Genomic DNA, 18,594 nt, shown 5'->3' with positions numbered 1-18,594 from the left:
ACACGCATGCACATTCAGGCTAAGATCACATTTGGCGTTACCTCTCTTTGCTGTCGTTCCAGTTCCCTCATGCGGATGTCTCTCGCTTCGGCCCGGGCGGCCCGCTTTGCTGCTAGCCTTGCTTCTGCCTGAAAAGTAACACAAACCTCAGCTTATAGACCAGACTAGGCAATAAGGAACAGCAGCACATATCTCCCAAGGATAAAGAAAATATCACCTGTCAACAAGTTTGACTGACTTCAGCCAACCTTCACACATTCCCCTCTTTCTCTAGTCTCAAAAATCTCTCTTCAAATCAAGGCCATTATCTTTACCTGTTTGCCTTGGTTACACATTAAATACACAGCTCACTACTTATTTCCCCAAAACTTGTTCTATTCCCATATTTCTGTCCTTATCAATTGTGCAGACAAAAAACTTAAGAAATGGCTGCTATTTCATTTTCAATATTGCTAATATTTAAACTATCACTGAGTGTCTCAATCTCTGCTTGTTTCAGGGTCTCCATCCCTTCACCTTCTCTTTCATTCCTTCCCCTCCCTCTTAAATTGAAGTATAATTTAAGCATCAGAGATAATTCACCATTTTTAAAGGAGAGCAGGTGTGTTCAGGTGGTATAGTGATAGTTCAATCTTATTAAAGAATGTAATTTGGTGCTTTTAGCACATTCATAAGACTGCACAACTATCACTATTAACTCAAAGAACCTCAAAGAGAAAGTCCACATACATGAATAATTCTTTCCTGTTTTACCTCCCCATTAGCTCCTGGCAACTACTAATCTCTAATCATCAGCTATCTGAGCATTTGATGTAAATGGAGCCACAGCAGGAAAGCTCCATCTCCTGCTAGGACTAGACCACCTCAGAAATCCATTCCTCTAGAACCTGCCCTATAGTCCATCTTCTATGAGTCCACAGAATTGACAAAGACATTTCCGATGGGATAAGAAGTGGAGGGCTGCACAAACAGAAGGAGCGGAGAGGCAAAAGCAGAAAGATGGCTCCTCACACTTGGGACCTGCTCCTCGTGGGCCAGTCATCCATCCCCTTCTTTGCCTGAGCTCTATAACTTTCTAAGCCTCTCCTCACAGACTACCTGCTTGGCAGGAAGTACTGCCCATTGTCTTTCACTCAGCTAAAAGACTACTTTCTAGGAAGTTGTCTAGTGCTATCCTTGGGGCAGAACAGCCATCACCTTCATCAGAGCAGCTGTGAACAATTGTAGACCCTCAGGATGGGGCCTGTTAACTGTTGGCATTCCCTCACAGGAGGACGGGTGGGGAGGATCAGACACTCAACCTCTTATCTTAAACACCCCCTCTGCTTCCTGTCCTCTGCCCACTGAGTATGACTCTGCCTCAAACTTCACATGGCCTTGTGGTCTAAGGAGGTACTAGTGTATACACTATGGCAGGTTAACTGACAGGGAGACTCCATATAAGCAAGCAGCTATGCAAAGTCATCATTCTCCATAGGGTGAAACTTTGGGGTGATATGGCTGCTTTGCTCATATAAGTAAACTACCCGACCATGCTCTGTAAGTATGCCTGATTAACATTAGTAGAATCATACTTTGGTTTATTGCTGGTACCCTCTAATAAAGAGCTAGACATTTGTTTACATCTCCCCAGGAAAGAGTTCCTACAATATATGATGATTATTCCCATTACATCTTTCATAAATACTAAATACTCATTTCTCTATGCATCTTTATAACTTTATACTAAAATGATAAGCCAGGTGTGGTGACATACACATGTATACCTGTATACACCTGTAATCCCACCATCTAGGAGACAAAAGCAGTAGGGACTCAATAAAATTTCAAGACTAGCCTGGTCTACACAGTGAATCCCAGGCCAGCAGAGCTACACAGAGAGACCTTGTCTTTAAAGTGGAGTGCAGGGAGATGATTCCGCAGGTAAAGGCCCTTGTCATCTAATCTGACAATCAATCCTGGGACATACATGGTGGAAGAAGTAAACTGACTCAAGTTCTTATCAAACACGCACACGCACGCGCGTGCGCGCATACACACACACACAGTATGTTTAAAACAATTTTTTAAAAAAATAGGGCTAAAGAAATGGTTCAGTGTTAAGAGCACTGGCTGATCTTCTTGAGGATCTGAGTTCAATCCCAGCATGCCCATGGTGCGCTCAGCTATCTGTAACTCAAGTCCCAGGGAATCTGATGCCTTCTTCTGGCACCTGTGGACAATAAGCACACCAGCAGCAGCATCCAAACATGCAAGCACAAAACAACCATACACATAAAACCTTTTAGAATTGCATGCCTCTTGGCACCCCACAACTTCATGTCCCAACATCTGCTAAATAAATAAGTTCATTTCATGCTAAGGTCAGAATATCAAGGAAATTCATAAACAGCTCAAAGTGCCACATGGAACTTTCAAATCTCTCTGGTTTCTGCTTTGTAGTGATTTCCCCATCCTTGGCCACATCCTTACTCTAATCCAGATTAGCCCCAGGATAGCTACAGGAGATGCTAATCTAGATTAGCCCCAGGATGGCTACAGGAGATGCTAATCTAGATTAGCCCCAGGATAGCTACAGGAGATGCTAATCTAGATTAGCCCCAGGATAGCTACAGGAGATGCTAATCTAGATTAGCCCCAGGATAGCTACAGGAGATGCTAATCTAGATTAGCCCCAGGATAGCTACAGGAGATGCTAATCTAGATTAGCCCCAGGATAGCTACAGGAGATGCTAATCCAGATTAGCCCCAGGATAGCTACAGGAGATGCTAATCCAGATTAGCCCCAGGATAGCTACAGGAGATGCTAATCCAGATTAGCCCCAGGATAGCTACAGGAGATGCTAATCTAGATTAGCCCCAGGATAGCTACAGGAGATGCTAATCTAGATTAGCCCCAGGATAGCTACAGGAGATGCTAATCTAGATTAGCCCCAGGATAGCTACAGGAGATGCTAATCCAGATTAGCCCCAGGATAGCTACAGGAGATGCTAATCCAGATTAGCCCCAGGATAGCTACAGGAGATGCTAATCCAGATTAGCCCCAGGATAGCTACAGGAGATGCTAATCTAGATTAGCCCCAGGATAGCTACAGGAGATGCTAATCTAGATTAGCCCCAGGATAGCTACAGGAGATGCTAATCTAGATTAGCCCCAGGATAGCTACAGGAGATGCTAATCTAGATTAGCCCCAGGATAGCTACAGGAGATGCTAATCTAGATTAGCCCAAGGATAGCTACAGGAGATGCTAATCTAGATTAGCCCCAGAATAGCTACAGGAGATGCTTCTTTCCATGCTGTCATATTTAACGCCAATCTCATAAGAATAGATTCAGTGAGTGCTTAAAAGAGTCTATTCCATAAGCAATTATATCAGGTGCTAAGAATACACAACATGAGATGACCAACCTCTGCCCGGCTCTCAGGTTTGGGAAGCAAAAATGCTAGCAAGAAAGTAGTTTTTCCTAGCAGGGCACAGCTAACAGTTGATTCCTATCCCCTCCCCCTACACACACACACACTCTGGCAATACCCCAGGCTGCTAAACAGGTCTTATAGTAGCAAAACTTTACAAACTAAATTAAAATCTATAGACTAAACTGCAACCAGAGATGTGTCTAGAGCAACTAGTCTTCTACCTGAGTCTGACAGTGGCCCTACCTTTTTAAACACCTATTCTCTAACTCAAATTCCATCCACCTTCTTCACCCCATGTACTATGAGCAGACATCATCACTTCCTTACTAGAGTTTGTACTTCAGAGAAAAAGACTTTAAGGCTAAGTTACATTTCAGTAAATAGCAAATACATTTGAATCTACAAAGTAATAAAATTTTCAAGTACTTTTAAATTATACCTATGGCAATGAGTAAAAATTTTCATTCTAGGTACATTAGCTTTGTACTTGTAATCCCTTTAACAAATTCAGCCAATTCAGTAAAATCTACACTAAAATGAGACTTTTTAACAACCTAAATTATAGATTATTGAAATCTGTTCAATATTTCTTTAACAACCAAAGAGAAAAGCACGCCCTCAGAGACACACACTCTCATCCCTTTGTTACCCCCGTCTAGTTCCATGGAGATACACTTTGCACATATGAAAACAGGGTTTAAAAAAAACTACTTTATCTGCTTCTTCCTTTATAATAATGCTACAAGCAGCCTGAGGAGCCAAGGCTGAGTCCAATCCAGCAAAGCCTGCGTGTTCTCTGCAACTGCATGCCACATCTGAAGTCGCCCGTCAGGCCCAGAGCGCAGTGTCCAGGAGAAGCAGCAGTGTTTCACCCCAGAGGACAGTCCACAGAGCAATCCACAGAGTACAATCCACAGAGCAATCCACAGAGCAATCCACAGAGTACAATCCACAGAGCAATCCACAGAGCAATCCACAGAGCAATCCACAGAGCAATCCACAGAGTACAATCCACAGAGCAATCCACAGAGCAATCCACAGAGCAATCCACAGAGTACAGTCCACAGAGCAATCCACACAGCAATCCAAAGAGCAATCCACAGAGCAATCCACAGAGCAATCCACAGAGCAATCCACAGAGCAATCCACAGAGTACAATCCACAGAGTACAATCCACAGAGCAATCCACAGAGCAATCCACAGAGTACAGTCCACAGAGCAATCCACAGAGCAATCCACAGAGCAATCCACAGAGTACAATCCACAGAGCAATCCACAGAGGACAATCCACAGAGGACAATGCACAGAGGACAATCCACAGAGCAATCCACAGAGGACAATCCACAGAGCAATCCACAGAGCAATCCACAGAGTACAATCCACAGAGCAATCCACAGAGCAATCCACAGAGTACAATCCACAGAGTACAATCCACAGAGCAATCCACAGAGTACAATCCACAGAGGACAATCCACAGAGTACAATCCACAGAGTAATCCACAGAGTACAATCCACAGAGCAATCCACAGAGTACAATCCACAGAGCAATCCACAGAGTACAATCCACAGAGCAATCCACAGAGGACAATCCACAGAGTACAATCCACAGAGCAATCCACAGAGTACAATCCACAGAGTACAGTCCACAGAGCAATCCCTGCAGATCGACTTTGCTACACACCTATCTCATACACACAAAATAAAGCTGAAACTAAACACAGAAAGATCATTTGATCCAACTAATTCCACTGAGAGATAAATATACAAAAGACTTAAAAGCAGAGACCCAAACAGACTTTATACATCAGTGTTTACAGGGTCATATTCCAAAAAACCACAAGGTGACCACAACCTAAAAGTTCATTAATGAATGAATTGACAAATTATGTTACAGACATATGACTGGACACTAGTCTTTAGGAATGAAGGACATTTAGATATGACCACATTGGGTGAATCTTGTAAAGACACGAAATTAAGCAACGCAGACCTAGATGGACAAATATTCTCTCCTTGTGCTTATGCAAGGTACCTAAGGTCAGATTCAGAGAGAAAGAATGTGGAAGGGTGACTGCTAAGAGCTGACAAGAAGGGGAGTGTAGAGTTAGTGTTTAATGGAGACAGTTTTGGAACTGAAAGATGACAAAGTTCTGCAAAAGGATTGAGGTGACAGTTACAAAATATAAATGGACATAATGCCGCAGGAATGCACACTCAAAATGGTTACCATAGTAAAGTCTATGTCATGCATATTTACCAAAAGAAGATTTAGCTAAATTTAGAAGTGATCATAACCTGTGAAATCATAAGTATTCAGAAGTTTGAATCATTTATATTCTTTAGTCTAAAATGACCCCAACTCCTAACACTAATATAAAAAAAAGAAGTTTCCTGGGCAGCCAGTCACAGGACCAGGTTTCCAGAAGCGAGGCTGGTTGTTGTGCTCTGAAAAATGAGGCACAGGAAGGCTGATGAAGAATGTACTATCCACTGAACAGGGACAGGAACAGAGTAGAAAAAAAACAATGGCACAAGAAGTAAAACCATTTGGACAGAGTTTAACTACATTTCTGATGAAATTTAGAAGCAAATGAAAAAACAAAATGGCAACAAAAAATAACATAAATCTAAGTCTCTTCAAACTCATAACCTTTCTGAAGCTACCCAACACTTACTCCTGACTTAAGCATCCTTAACAATCACCATGAAAGACTTCTAGGAACAGGGAAGATCCACACAGGTACTATGGTCTGAGTAAGTCTGTATATTAGAGATTTTTTTTTTCTTTATCATCAGAATTTTTCATTATGGATATTTGGAATTAGAGGAAATGAGAGCTGCAAAATCAGGGGGGAAATAATTCAATTTTAAACTGGATTTGAATAGATATGTCAGTGAAAAAGATACACAAAGGGCAAAATTAAAACATCCTAGACACTATCAGTCATTTAAAAATGCAAACTAAAACCATACACCATGGAGGTGAGTGTAATGATATGTGCCTGTAATTCCAGCACTCAGGAGGTTGAGGCAGGAGAGTTGTGAATTTGAAGTCCGTCTGAGCTACACATCCAGTTTCAGGCTAGCTTGAACTAAGTAGAAACTGCCTTGTTGTGGCATGAACTTGTAATATCAGTCTCAGCTACTTAGCAGGCTGAGGCAGAAGGACCACTTGAACTCAGCAGTTCAGGTCCTGCAGCAGGGGAACATAGAGATATCTCATTGAAAAACAAAACAAAACAAAAACTCTAAGGTTTCTGCAATGGATCTGCTACTAGAACACAGATGCCATGATAACTATCTAAATTCATCTACCAACATCAACAGTAGTAGACATGTAGACTGGGCTAGTCAAATACTACTGCCCAGCTATCTGCAACTATGATGGAAGACAAAGAAAAAAAAACATTTAAAGCTCAGTGAGGTATGAGCTAGAGGGAGAGCCCAGTGCTTAGGTGCTCTGTTACCACATGGCCGCTCACAACCATCTGTAACTCTAGTTCCAGGTCATCTAACATCCTCTTCTAAGTTCGTTGGACGCCAGGCTCACATGGGGTGTATTATACATATATGTAAGCAAAACACTCAGACACATAAAACATTGAAACCTTGTGAAGTAGGCACTGAAATGGGATAGGGTTTCTTCAAGTGTCTGGATCTTCCGATAAAGTGAGGGCTGAACATGAGTAGCCAACACCAGTTGGTGTGGGAGAATGGTCTGTATTCTGTCAATTATATTTTAAATAAACGCTGATTAGCCAGTAGCCAGGCAGGAAGCATAGGTGGGACAACCAGACAGGAAGTAGAGGCGGGTCAATGAGAACAGGAGAATTCTGGGAAGGAGGAAGCAGACTCCTCTGCAGTCCCAGCCCAGACACAGAAGAAACAAGATGTGACTGCATCTCTGAAAAAGATACTGAGCCATGTGGCTAACATATACTAGAATAATGGGCTAATATAAGTTATAAGAGTTAATAAAATGCCTGAGCTAATGGACCAATCAGTTTATAACTAACGTAGGCCTCAGTGTGATTTCTTTGGGACATAATTGTGGGAACCGGGCAGAAAAGAAACCCCATCAACAACCAGTGACATCTCCTGTGGACTTTGGAGACTTTTGATTAAGTGACTATCACTGATGCCCCAGAGCATAGACTTCTTAAAAAAAAAAAAAAAAGATGACAGGTGCATCATTATAGACTGCCTATGCTGTCTTGATTGTTGGTGCTACAGGTGGCAAGTTTAAAGCTGGTCTCTCAAAAAACTGGCAGATCACTGGATGATGATGGTGGCACACACCTTTAAACCCAGCACTTGAGAAGCAGACGCAGATGCATCTTTGAGTTCAAGGCCAGGTTGGTCTACAGAGTGAGTTCCAGGACAGTCACCGCTACACCGAGAAACCCTGTCTTGAAATTAAAAAAAAAAAAACAAAAAAAAAACTGGCAGGCACATGACATGAGCAAACCTTCTAGTTTATAAACTTGGTCTGAAACAACTAACTGTTCGTCCCTTTAGCCAGGAGAGGAACAAAGTTCTTTTTAGGAAGGTAGTATTTACACTAAGAAATAAGCCACCACCCTCACACTGTAGCATTTGGGCCAAATTCCTGGTCTAAGTCAAGTGCCAACATGCCTTGATTCACAGAATGGAATGTCACTCATGGTGGCAATGCAAATGGAACCACACCAAGTACAGACTGTATCCTGCCACCAACTTGTCCAACTGAAAGCCTTTGTGCCTCCCCTTCCAAGATGTTTACAAAACTGGTGGTGTTGTATAGTCCCTGTGAGCTGAGGGAAATTATTGTCCTCACAGTATAGTGGCTGCCTTTCTCCAGCCAATGTACAACTGAAGTAAAGTGTGTTGAAATGCACCATGAGGCTTTGAGTGAAGCTACTCCTGAGGGAGCTGTCCATCAAAATGTTTGGGGGGGGGGGGGTGAAGCAGCCAACCTCCACTGCTCATGACTATCCTGAACCATCCAGGCCAAATCACTACAGGCTCTGCCCCCCTACTGGACTCTAACACAACTCACTGCCTGCAAGATTGCTGAAGGGAAGACAACTCATCAACAAAGCTGGAAGGCAGTCCTCGGTTCCAGGAAGCTGGTACAGTTGCCATCGGTAAGGTCCCCAGCAATTCTGCATGTTTAAGACGCTTCTCTAACTCTGCTCCAAAAAGGTGGCGGGGCTGGGAAGACACCAACTACCCAGGCCAAGAATCGTCCCTAACACTTGTTACCCAGTCGGTGGAAAGAGAACATCTCACAGAAGGCCGGCCTGGAAAAGCCTTCAGAAAAAAGAATGTCATGTGGACACTTGTTTGAGTATAGATGGAAGTTTTAAGTCATTACAGCTGTTTGTTTTTAGTTAGTGCTTCTTATTGGAAATAACTTAACCAAAAATGTATCACAAATTTTAAAAATTGCTTAAAAAGAAAAGTTTAATGAGAAAGGGGAAAAAGAAGTAAAAGGCCTCACATCCACTGAGTCACACTGCACAGCTACTAGAATAGCTATAATAAAACAGATTGTTTTTAAAACCAAATAACTAGAGCTGTCAAGAATGTGGAGAGACCAGAATGCCCTCAGCAACGGTAGAGGGGCACAGGGGAATACACTGCTTCAGAAGAGGGTGGCGGTTTCTCCAGATTTTAAATCAGAGTTATCAGAAACCCAGCATCTACCCTAGATGTGTTCCTAAGGGAGATGAAGACATATGTCTCCACAAATGTTCACAACAGCTTTGCTCATAACAGTCAAAAAGGAGAGACAAGCAACACTCAAGCAGCTGGTGAGTGGATAAATGAATGTGGGTATCCACTGATGGAATACTACTCAGCCTTAAACACAAACACAGGAGTGACACAGACTGCAGCATGGATAAACCTTGAGCACACTTTGCTAAGTGAAAGAAGTCAGACATGAGAAGTGACACATGTGACTATTTGTATAAAACACCAAGAATACGCAAATCTATACAGACAGAAACTAGACTACTGGTTGCCAGGAAGGAAAGAGATAGGAAGTAACTGCTAATTATGAAGGGAGTTCTCAGGAGGCTGATGAAATGTTTTGCAATTAGATAGAAGTGATGATTGTACGCCCCAGTAGACAGACTTTAAAAGCATAAATATCCTAAAATGGTGCGTGTTTTGGTCACTGAATTATATCATTTTGTTTTATTTTGTTGTGTATGTATGGGGGGGGGGGCTTTTGGAGACAGGGTTTCTCTGGGTAGCACCTACTTGCTGCCTTGGAACTTCTGTAGACCAGGCTGACCTCGAACTCACAGAAATCCCCCTGCCTCTGCCTGCTGAGTGCTGGGATTAAAGGTGTGCACCACCATGCCCTGCTTTACCTTTATTTTAAGTTGTATGGGTGTTTTGCCTGTATGTATGTCTGTGCACCATGCACATTCAGGGACCACAGAGGCCAGAAGATGGTGTGAGATCCCCTAAGACAGGAGTTACCATTAGGAGCTGCCATGTGGATGCTGAGAATCAAACCCTGATCCTCTGCAAGAGTATTCAGAGCTCTTAGCTGCTGAGACATCTCTCTGTTTTGATACCTTAAGTTTGGCTTTCTGAATAGATAAAACTAAATGCAACAAAAGCCACCTAAGTTACAAGGTGTGAAGGCACACACCTGCAGTCCTAGCACTTAGGAGATAACGGCAGATCAAAAGAATGCCATCCTTGCCTATATAGTGAGTAGGAAGCCAGGCTAGGCTACATGAGAGTCTGACTCAAAGACACACACAAGTACACGCAAACACACAAAAAGAGAGAGACAAACAGCAAGAAACGGGAAGAGAGAGCTCAAGTTAAATAAATACTACAATATACAAAATTCCAGTTCACAAAGTTTAAGGTATAAACAGGAGGAAGGAGAATTTATGACCTAGGAGGTTTAGGATATATTGAGTTGAAATTCTTTTTAAGTCAGAATATTTAATAACAACAAACATTAGGAAATTCAGAAGGGCACAGAATATATAGCATTTCTTAGACCAATTACTAAATAAACCCTAATTAAACCTTTAAACATCAGGGCTCAGGAACCCAGCCTGAGAAATAAGCTTATGAAAATAGATCAGAATCCAACTCAAACTGCAGTAGTCTGTTAAGGGATAACCTTGCCTAAAATTAAACAATATTATCAGAATAATCTCCTTACAATCAAAACCCAAACTTGCCCCTGGCACAGTGGAACACAACTGTAGACCCAGCTAGTATGGAGGCTGAGGCCAGAGGATCTTGAGCCCATGAATTTGAATCCAACAAGGACAACATAACAAAATTCCACCTCGAACAAATAAACAAAGGCCACACTTTGCAGAGTGGGTGAAACAAGATCTCACTCTGTCCTAACTATGTCATTTGAACACTGACTTACTAGCAAGGCTAGATGGCTAGTTGCTATTAATCAACGAAATCAACCTCTGTGATACAGAGGACAAATACCGTGCCAATAATCACCTGATAGCAAAATAATAATAATAATCACCTAATAGCAAACACCAAAGCCAAGACCCGCAGCCTGAGACTCACACTGCAGTCCCCACTCTTTCTTAACCACGCACTTCCACCCGTCTATCTATACACCAAGTCTGAGCCTATCTCCTCAGACAAACCAGAGGTTTGCTTTGAGCTCCAGTTTCTCTGTAACTGTACTATTTTGGTCCTACTGGTTCCCGGGTCAGGCCTTCAGATAATCTCCTTCTACTGTGCCCAGCCTTTGTGCTCATCTTTGTAGTTTCAGTTCTGAGCCAATTTGAAGAACTCTAATTCATCATCACAAATTCTGACTACTCAGCCATAATCAAAGCCTCCACTTCTACCCCCTAGTGAATGAGCTACAGACAGAGAGAAAGGAACTCCACATTCAACCAGTGGGCAGCTTTGCTTCCAGAGTCTCCAGTCTCCAGCAATGGAGCCCACCCCACCCACCTCAATCCTGACTTAATCCATCCCTGGTTTCCTTCCAACAGACTCCTTCCCATTTCCCAGCAGCTCCTACCACTTTCATCGAGAGCCTTCAAAGCTTCTGAATTGTAATTTCAGTTTCTCCCTTCCTTGGGACTCCCCCCGTATACTATTGGGTCAACCTACTGAAACCCCAAGGAATACACACAATACAACTTCTCAAACTAAAAGCATTCACAAGCTTTCTGCATTTTAAATTTAAGTTCTGTAACTGCTTCAGCTTAGCAGGCAGAAGGACTAGGTTAAATTTGCTGTGGTTCCCTGTAGCATTCCAGCCAAAGGCTCACACGAAGCCTGTCGATCCTGTTATAAACTTTGTTCAGTGGATAGACGAAAAGGAGGGGCTGCTTGATCTCCTGGGCAGTGCTCATTGTTTACTTCAATAAAATCCTTATTGCACATCTCACTTGAGACTACTATACTGGTAGGGGACAAAGGTATGTTTACTGAACAATAGTCTGGACCTAGTATCTAACAACTTAGAGTCAAAAGACTTAACCAACTAACTACAAGATATGCATACATTCTAGAAATTGGGGTAGGTCCATCAAGTTATAAACAGTACCTAGTGAATCACAAACAGATGTGTTTTTGTTTGTTTTTAAGTATATACTCTAACATTACAATGAACCACAGATGCTTTCAGAAACAAAACAGAACCACTCAAAATCATGCCATATTACTACAGACTGTTCTAAATAAACTGGAAGGGGAGAATTTCTAAGAAATACAGTGTAAATGGTTTTTATTCTCCGTGGGGAAAGTTCTGCAATATAATCTTTCTTCTTCTTCCTACATAAGGTATTTCTTCTCTTATGCCAATTTTTTTCCACAACAGAAGGCATCTTTCAGATATGTCTGAGAATATGCTTGAAGTAGAAAATACAGATAAGGGCCTGAAGGAGGCACTCCCTGAACATCTCCCTGCCCAGGACAGGTCTCCCAGTCTCTATGCCATCCCTTTTCCTCTCTCTGAAGTCCCACTGAAGAGTCAGCACTCCTGTTTCCGGTCAGTGCTTCCCCAAGCCCACCACTCTCAATGCATCCCCTCAAAACTACCATAAAGGACTCAGCCACCCAGGACCCTGTCCCAACTATCCACCTTTCCTGTCTTCAGCTTTTCCTTCTATTGGTTCATAGAAAATGGGTACAAGGTCTCTCCCATCTTTAAGAAAGAGGGCAACAAGTCCCACCCCAGCACAGATCTCGTCTCCTCTCTACAGCCACGTCTTCACATACCTCTCCTCACTTCTCACTTGGTTCAAATGACTGCAGTCTGGCTTCTGCCCAAACCACTGGACTGAAACTACTCAGGCAAAGGTCACTAATGACCTCTAACTACCAAACCCAGTGGAATTTCCAAGTTCTTATCTCAATTCTTTCTGGGTAGCTGACATCACTAACCCCTCATTCCTCCTGAACACTCTTGGCATCCTGCAGCACTAATGCCTTTGGTTAACATCCCTCCTTCAAAATCCTGTATGGACACACAGTTCTTTTCTAGATCCTTCAAGTTTTAACAGAACCAGAGTTTTTGAGTTTAACCTCCTGCTCTTTGCATTCTGTCTTCTCTCCTGAATGATACTGACTTCAGTTGATAAAAGTCAGCAAATCTTTATGTCCAAGGCAGGTTTCTCTCCATCATCCTGATCTAACAGGCTATTAAAAATGGATAGTGTCCCACAAGAACTTCAGACTCAATAAATACCTAATCAAATGCATAATCTCCCCTTTAAGTTCCCTGCCTTGTTTAGAGCTTCTATTACTGTCCCATCACCCAGAAGATAAAATGAAGACTTCCTTTTTCCTAGCCTCCCTCCACAATCAGTCCCTGAGTCCCACCTACCCAGTTCCCACAAGTCTCTACACCTTTGCCAGTCTCCCTAAACTCTCCTTTCCCCATCACCCTTCCTTCAAGTTTTGATCATCTCCTAACAAGACACACACAGCTGTGACCTCCCCTCCTCCAGATGCATCCATGGTAGCTAGGGTCACATCTGACTGTGACCCCACAGCTTTCAAAGTCAATTCCAATCCTCAGCAGAAAAATCCCTTCCTGACTGACTAGCCCCACTCCTCCAGCATGCCTCCTCCCACTGTATACACTGCAGGGCTACAGCATGCTTCCTCCCGCTGTACATACTGCAGGGCTCCAGCATGCCCCCCCCATTGTACACACTGCAGGGCACGAGCTACTAGCCCAGCTGTTCTCCACCTTCTGCTGTTTCCCCTCTTTGTACCTGAAGACACCTGGGGAACTGAGGCATGGAGGCCACTATGAGTCGGAGGCCAGCCTGACCTGAAGTGAATCTTTTCTCATTCACTAGGTATGTAAAGGTATGGGCCTATAATACCAGCACTTGGAAGTCTGAAGTAGGAAGATCATAAATTTGAGGTCATACAGGGCTATATAATGAGACTGTCTCAAAAAAAAAAAAAAACATGAAACACTCAAGAAAAATGACTAACTCAGGTAGCTCATACGCAGCATGTGCTGGGTTAATTTTGTTTATTCTTCCATGGCACTCAGGCCAAAAGAGCACTGAAAGACAAATTAAGAGACATAATATTTATTGTGTTGCCATGGTTTCCAAATTAACAAATAAAAGTTATTACTCCATGTTCCTAGCAACTTCCCTTAGATCCAAAATGTGAGATACTATTTCTCTTAATTAGATCTTGAAATGTTTTAACCATTTTTTAAAGAAGTTTTGGTACTTGAGGACAAATACTTAAATTTTTCTGAACAAAAGCACTAATGTGTATTAGATAAAACCAAAATAATAAAATCTAGAAAATTTAACTCATCTTTTCCTAATGTCAAACAACTGTTTCATCTTTTTAGTCAAGAGACCTTTTGACAGAAAATCTTTAAAAAAACAATCTTACCAAATAAGAAAGGAAATCTAAGGTTAAGAAGTTTAATTACTGAGGGTCTGGATACAAACCAATAAATAGCCCAAGTAAAGCAAACCGTTGGCTCTGCAATGGTACAGTTTGACCCAGGGAGGGAATGTGAGCCAGCATGCAGAAGCACTGGGGGGAGGTGCTGCCAACAATGTCTTCCCATTTACAGTACTGGGACTGAAGGATATGGCCGGCGAACGTGACAGTGAATGCCTCTGTCACACCTAACAACATGAATCCTTTAGTATAACAATGCTCCCCTAATTCCAGACAAGACAACTAACCAAGGGACTTAACGATACTGAGAGCAACAGTGGTTGGTCTTCCTAGAGTGGGTGACTAGCCCACGTCAGCAGGAGTGGGGTAGATCAGCAGGCGTGAAAGAGGCGCTTCAGCTCCACCTCCACCTTTTCTCCTCAGCTGAGGATAAGGGAGCAACAGAGACTGGCTCAACTCATGCACCAAAACACCTGAGGAATTCTGGGTAAAGTCATAACTTTGACCTGCTCTTTCAGAGGACATGCTAGTAAGTAATCAATAAGCAGAAAAGAGATTTTGATTTTTTTAAAAAAACTGGGTAGAAATGAAAAGCATTCACTTCTCATAACTGAAAAAATGATTCTTGTTTCATAATCATTTAAGAATTTTGCAAATCAACATTGAGAACATGTTTAAACTACAAATAGGAGTAATTCTGAATCATATGAAATTATTTTTTTCTGACAAATCCAATTTGCACAGAATAATCTGAATCAAATACATAAAGTAGAAAATAGGTCTAAGATAAAATTCTAACCTGACCTGGAACTCTTTAGGACTCAGCGAAGAGAAGCCATCTTCACCTTTCTCCCTAGATGATGGCGTCCACACATTGAGTCCAGTAACTTCCACATACAACAGCACATCCAAGTATCAGGTATCTGCGAAAGCCACCTCTCGCCTTTGAGCTCCCAGTCCGTATTCTCAAACCACCCTGAAAACTTTATGTGGGTATCTCATAGCCACCTGAAATACAACACATGCCAACATGCAATCTTGCTCTTCCCCCTCATTCTGATGCTCCCTACCATCTATCCAGATGTATTCGTCAGAGTCCTGTCTCTGCCGCCCATCCATAGCTATTCACAAAGCACCAACTACTTATCTTCCCATTCCAACCACCCCCACTACCTGTGGTTCGTGACTCACCTCCCTTCAACAACCGACGCCTCTTCTGTGATACAATCTCCAACCCATAATAAGCCATCCTTTTGATCGAGTCACTCCCTTGCAAAAAACATTCAATATTTCCCCATTGCATTTTTTTATTTTGATAGATATTTATTCAAAGAAAGGTAACAGAGAGGCAAGAATAGCTATGGGGAGAAGTAGAAATTTTGAAAGCAGAGTTTGATAACATTCTTATCTTTCTTCTGTCCCATACCAGGTGGCTCTTCCAGAAGAGACAGAAATTCTGAGTTTTTCTTTTAAGAACATGCTTGAATGTAGAGAAGAAGAACCACAGTTCAACTCCAAAGCCAGCTGTGATTTTTTTAATCAGATATACCATTATATTGAGAAGGAGATAGGTATATTAAGGTAGTGAGATTTTACCCTGCAAAGAATATTGGTATCATAAGTAAGATTTTTCTCTGCTTTAGCTTTTAGTACAGACTAAATCTTCTAAATATGATCTATGAGTCTATCATCAGGATTCTCAGCTTCATCCCTGCTAATGCTTGGACTGTGCACTGGGAGTTTAGCAACATCCTCAGCCTCTGCCCACAACTGCCAGGCCACCTTCCCCACACCACCCTTCACTGTGACAGACACAGATGTCTACATACATTGCCAAACATCCCCAAGGAACAAAACTAGCCCCCAGTTGCAAACCACTAACTTGAATTAGCTAATTCCTTTTTCTTCTCCTCTCTCTTGGTTGTCACCCTGAGGAAACTATAGGCACCAGAGTTAAGAGGGCAGGAACCATGGGAAATTCCAGAGCTAGCCTTTCCTAGCATCATGGCTTTGGCAAAGTTACTTGATGTCTCCATGGCTTATATTAATCTCTGATGAAATGGTGATGTATAAAAAGGTCTGTGGCTGTTCACTAAAGTACTGAGACAGTGTACAATAATGAACACTGGATAAATGTTAGCCACTGCTGTTAGTCCTTGAATTCTCCATACCCCTTCAGCCTCACAAGCTTTCGAAAAATTCTCTGACAACTCCCTTTCCCTTGGGGAATATCCCTCATCCTTCAAACCTCAGGTGAAAGGCCACTTCCTCCAAGGAAGCCTTCCCAAGGCCCTCAAACATGTCCCCTGTGGCACAATCTCTAATGAAACTGTTTACTGTTCTCTCAAAGCACTTAACAAAGTTATAAATACACATATTACATATTTCCTCAATTCTAAGAATGCCAGTGACTACAACACACAGATAACTGGTTCTCAAGACAAAAAGGAATTGCTAAATATCTAAAATTTGAGGAAGAATCCATTACGTGGTCTTCAATGTCTATTTCCCTCTAGATTAAGCTACCTGCTGTAATAGTCTACTCCATACCCCTCTAAACACAATAGTGTCCACACAAAATAGGTGCTCAATAAATGTGTGCTGAATGAATATTAGAAGTCCAACATTGCCAGGTGTGGTGGACCATGTCTACACAGTGAACTCCCAGTCAGTTAGCAAGCACTACATAGGGAGATCCTGTCTTCAAACAAACAAACAAAAACAGCCAAGTGGTATCAGACACCTTTATCAAGGCAGAGGCAAGTGGCTCTGTAAGTCTGAGGCTACCCTGGTTTATATAGTGAGTTCCAGGATAGCCAGAGTTACAAAGAGAGACCCTGTCTCAAAATCAGAGAAACAAACAAAAAACAACAAATAAGAAAACCAAAGTTCATGTTTGTTTTAAAAAGAAGCTATGGCCTTAAATGAAAGCTAGAATTAATACTCATAATTCCTGCTGACTATGATAATTCTTCACATTTTAAGAAAGCTTTTTACTTGCCAAAAGTTTTTTTTAATCTTTTATTTACCATGACCTAAAAGTAAATCGATTCCTAAGAATAGCAGCATTACCATCAGCTCTGACCAGCTCTTATGGCTGCCACTTCATAAAGCCCTGGTAGAAAGTGTCTTTTTACCTAAGCATAATCTACCTCTTTCTACCCTTTTCCTCGGGATGTTAATCTATAATCAAAACCTATGAACTTCTGGTTCTCCTAGATGCCTGAATGCCTATTATGTCCTTAGGCAATAGACAGCAATTCAATAAAGCAGAATCAACAGATGAACCTATAAAAAAAAAGAACACACACACACACACAATGGAATATTACACACCTACTAAAAAGAATCAAGGTTGCCTAAAAGAAAATCAGATAGTTAAGAGCCAGAGATTGGGGAAGTCTACTATGAACCCATCTTCTGGACAAGACAGGGCTCTTGCCACTGAGGAACTCACAGCAGCTATGGCTGTCCACACAAGACTCACAAAATATCAAGTCAGTCAACATTTCAGCGCGATGGGGAGGCTCTCACAAGGCCCCACCCCTAGCTAAAGAGCAACTGGCAACTGATGGCTGCTGGGAAAGGGAGAGTCAGTTTTCTCAGGGGTGTGATCTCTGATAGGCAGCCCATGCTCCCACAAGTGTACCCAACCCATGTGCATACAGGCAGCCCAAACTGGACTTTGTGAGCTATTTAAAAAAAAAAAGGTTATGAAGTTGAGAGGGAGATAGACAGAGCTGTGGGGGAGTTGGGAGTAACGAGGGATGGATATGAGCAAGCTATATTAAACACTTAAGAGATTCTATAAATTATAATAAACACATTTACAGAAAAAGAAGGCTGTCTGTGGCTCTTTCTAGAGGCTTCAGTTCCTTCCCAAAGCACCACTCATCACGTGTGACTGTTTAAAAATGGGGGGAGGGGGATGCTTCCACATTTTCAGAAAAATAAATTTTATTTCCTTGTGTGTGTGGTATGTACACATATGCTCTAGGGCACATATGTAGATCTGTGTATATGTGTGGTAGTACGTACACATATGCTCCAGGGCACGAATGTGTGTATATGTGTGTGGTATGTACACATAATGCTCAAGCACATATATGTAGGTTCAGTGGACAATTCTGAGAGTGCTTCTTCCCTCCACTTTGCGGAGGCAGGGTCTCTCGTTTCTGCGGTGCTAGATACTTCAGGTTAGCTTGCCCTCAAACTTTCAGGCAATCCTCCTGCCTCCTCCTCTCATTTCACCATAAGTATGAAAGGATTCCAGATATGTGG

General features: G+C 42.1%; 1 protein-coding gene across 5 annotated transcripts in view; it reads right to left on the bottom strand.

Moving 5' to 3' along the window:
- Lrrfip2 (LRR binding FLII interacting protein 2) overlaps window positions 1-18,594 on the bottom strand; it is a 113,081-nt gene that overhangs the window by 71,405 nt on the left and 23,082 nt on the right. For all 5 annotated transcript variants that reach the window (XM_038322642.2, XM_038322646.2, XM_038322643.2 and 2 more), the window contains exon 4: window positions 42-128. In XM_038322642.2, coding sequence (XP_038178570.1) covers window positions 42-128 — 87 coding nt within the window. The remainder of the gene's footprint in view (window positions 1-41; window positions 129-18,594) is intronic.

This window comes from Arvicola amphibius, chromosome 3 (assembly GCF_903992535.2).
Source record: "Arvicola amphibius chromosome 3, mArvAmp1.2, whole genome shotgun sequence".
Lineage (NCBI taxonomy): Eukaryota > Metazoa > Chordata > Mammalia > Rodentia > Cricetidae > Arvicola > Arvicola amphibius.
The sequence above is the reverse complement of the archived record's forward strand: the minus strand, read 5'-3'. Positions and strand labels throughout refer to the sequence as shown.